A 1,984-nucleotide genomic window follows, 5' to 3' on the forward strand; every position below is an offset into this window, starting at 1 on the left:
CATAAGTGTATTACATCTGTTTGTTTACTAAAAGTTTGGTATTTTCGTTAACCGACCGGGGTAAAAACAAATAATTACAAGAAGAATAAAATTATTAAAAGAAAAAAAGAAAATTTTCTAATAAAACTATTTTGGCTGGAAATGTTTTTGTCAAACGAAGAAAAACAATTCATTTGCGGCAAACAAACAAATACTCAAAAGAATTACTAAAGTAGATGTAACTCCTTAAATCCTTGATGACTTCAAACAAACAACTTCAAAAACAAAGGAAGGTCGAAAATAGTAATAAAAAATTGATCAAAATATTTACGTCAAATTTACGTCACGCCTAAATGAGGCAAAATATCTACCTGTTAAAACAAAGGGTTGCACAAAACAACAATAAAAAACAGTAAACAAAACAATTATCTATAAATGTCAGAATATATTGCACTAGACCTGCTATGACCTTGCTAGTGCTAAAAGTGTGCAAAGACAATGGAGTCAGGAAATAGATAGTAGCAACGAAAAAGTATAAAAATCGTTTAGTCAAGTCACAGCTGCTTCAGTAACGTTCCGACTTTCGACTACCACACAACCCTACAGAGCAAATTTCTGTTAATCCAGGCTCGAACTGACTCATCGAAACTAGGCTTCAAGATTAACTGTTCAGAAATGGGTCCATATGCCGCAGCACTGGCCGCATTAGCGAAAAAAATAAAGGAAGAGGATGCTCGAAAGTTGGAGGAGAGGAACGGCGTTGCTGAATGTAGAACTCCAGATAGGCCCGATCCGAGTGCTGCATTTAATAATACTGAACGTGTATGTGAACCACCAGCATATAATAATGCCGCACCTATAAGTGGACCTCCACCACATAATAATACCGCACCTATAAGCGAACCACTAGCATATAATAATACCCCACCACCAGCATATAATAATACTCCACCAATAAGTGGACCACCAGCATATAATAATACTCCACCAATAAGTGGACCGCCACCACATAATAATACCGCACCTATAGGCGGACCAGCAGCATATAATAATGCCGAACCTATAGTTGAACCACCAGCATACCCGGCCAACTTTTATGGACTGCCGTTTTTGCCCCCACCTGCGATGATAAACCATTACTCATCAGCTGGTTTCGGACCGCCGCCATCCGCGTATGCTGCAGCTCCATACTATCACAACAGACTAACACTTATGTCGCCAATTTCTCCTGAAGAATCGGATACCGATAGGGAAAGCGATTCTGAATCGTCGGATTCATCCGACTCATCGGCTTCATCGAACGCGGCAGCATTTTCAACGCCTGTAAAATCAGCTGCACCGAATTACATGCTGGAGCCATATGTCGGCACGCCCACTACTTCGCATAAGCGAAAAATATTCCGACGTCGTTTGAACTTCCACGATCCCAACGTAATTTATGATCTGGAAGATATTTCGGACGATGAGTGTGACGATGGTGAGCCGATGCAGAAAAAGCAAAAGGATGATGACGATATCATTGTCACTGAAACTTTGAGAGCATGGTTAGAGGCATTATCGCGCATGTTTCAAGACAGAAAGGATAATTAAGCAGAATCTAACCTAAAAGTGGCGTCTTTATGTGATTTCAGAAATTTGTATTTAATTGTAAGGGACTCACATGGAAAATTTGGATTATGTGAAACATAATATATAAATTTCTTATTTTGTATATACATATGTACATATCGCATTGGTCATGATAAATAATTTTGTATATATGTACATTAAGAAATAATTACAAAAAGAAATAAATTCATTAGAGCCAGCCACATTAACAAAAATGTATTTAGTTTAACTTTACTAGTTTGTAAATTTGAAAGCATTTATTTTTAGGTACACAACTTGGAACGTATGGCCTCGCGGACTGTGTCGTATGGAGATCATCTGCAATGATACATATATTTTCGGTTAAATAGTTGAGGATTGCACCGCGACCTATGGTCTATTGTCCCTTATATATTTC

General features: G+C 37.9%; 1 protein-coding gene across 1 annotated transcript; it reads left to right on the forward strand.

Annotated features, from left to right (window-relative positions):
* The first annotated feature begins 654 nt into the window (after positions 1 to 654).
* Positions 655 to 1,569, forward strand: LOC126755851 (uncharacterized). The gene has a single exon (XM_050468567.1). It carries the CDS (start codon positions 655 to 657, stop codon positions 1,567 to 1,569), a length of 915 nt encoding a protein of 304 aa, XP_050324524.1.
* Positions 1,570 to 1,984: the final 415 nt, after the last annotated feature.

The sequence above is a fragment of the Bactrocera neohumeralis genome, chromosome 4 (genome assembly GCF_024586455.1).
Source record: "Bactrocera neohumeralis isolate Rockhampton chromosome 4, APGP_CSIRO_Bneo_wtdbg2-racon-allhic-juicebox.fasta_v2, whole genome shotgun sequence".
Taxonomy (NCBI): Eukaryota; Metazoa; Arthropoda; class Insecta; order Diptera; family Tephritidae; genus Bactrocera; species Bactrocera neohumeralis.

Coding starts and splice junctions, on each gene's coding strand:
- LOC126755851 (XM_050468567.1), top strand. CDS start 655: ATGGGTCCATATGCCGCAGCACTGGCCGCATTAGCGAAAAAAATAAAG.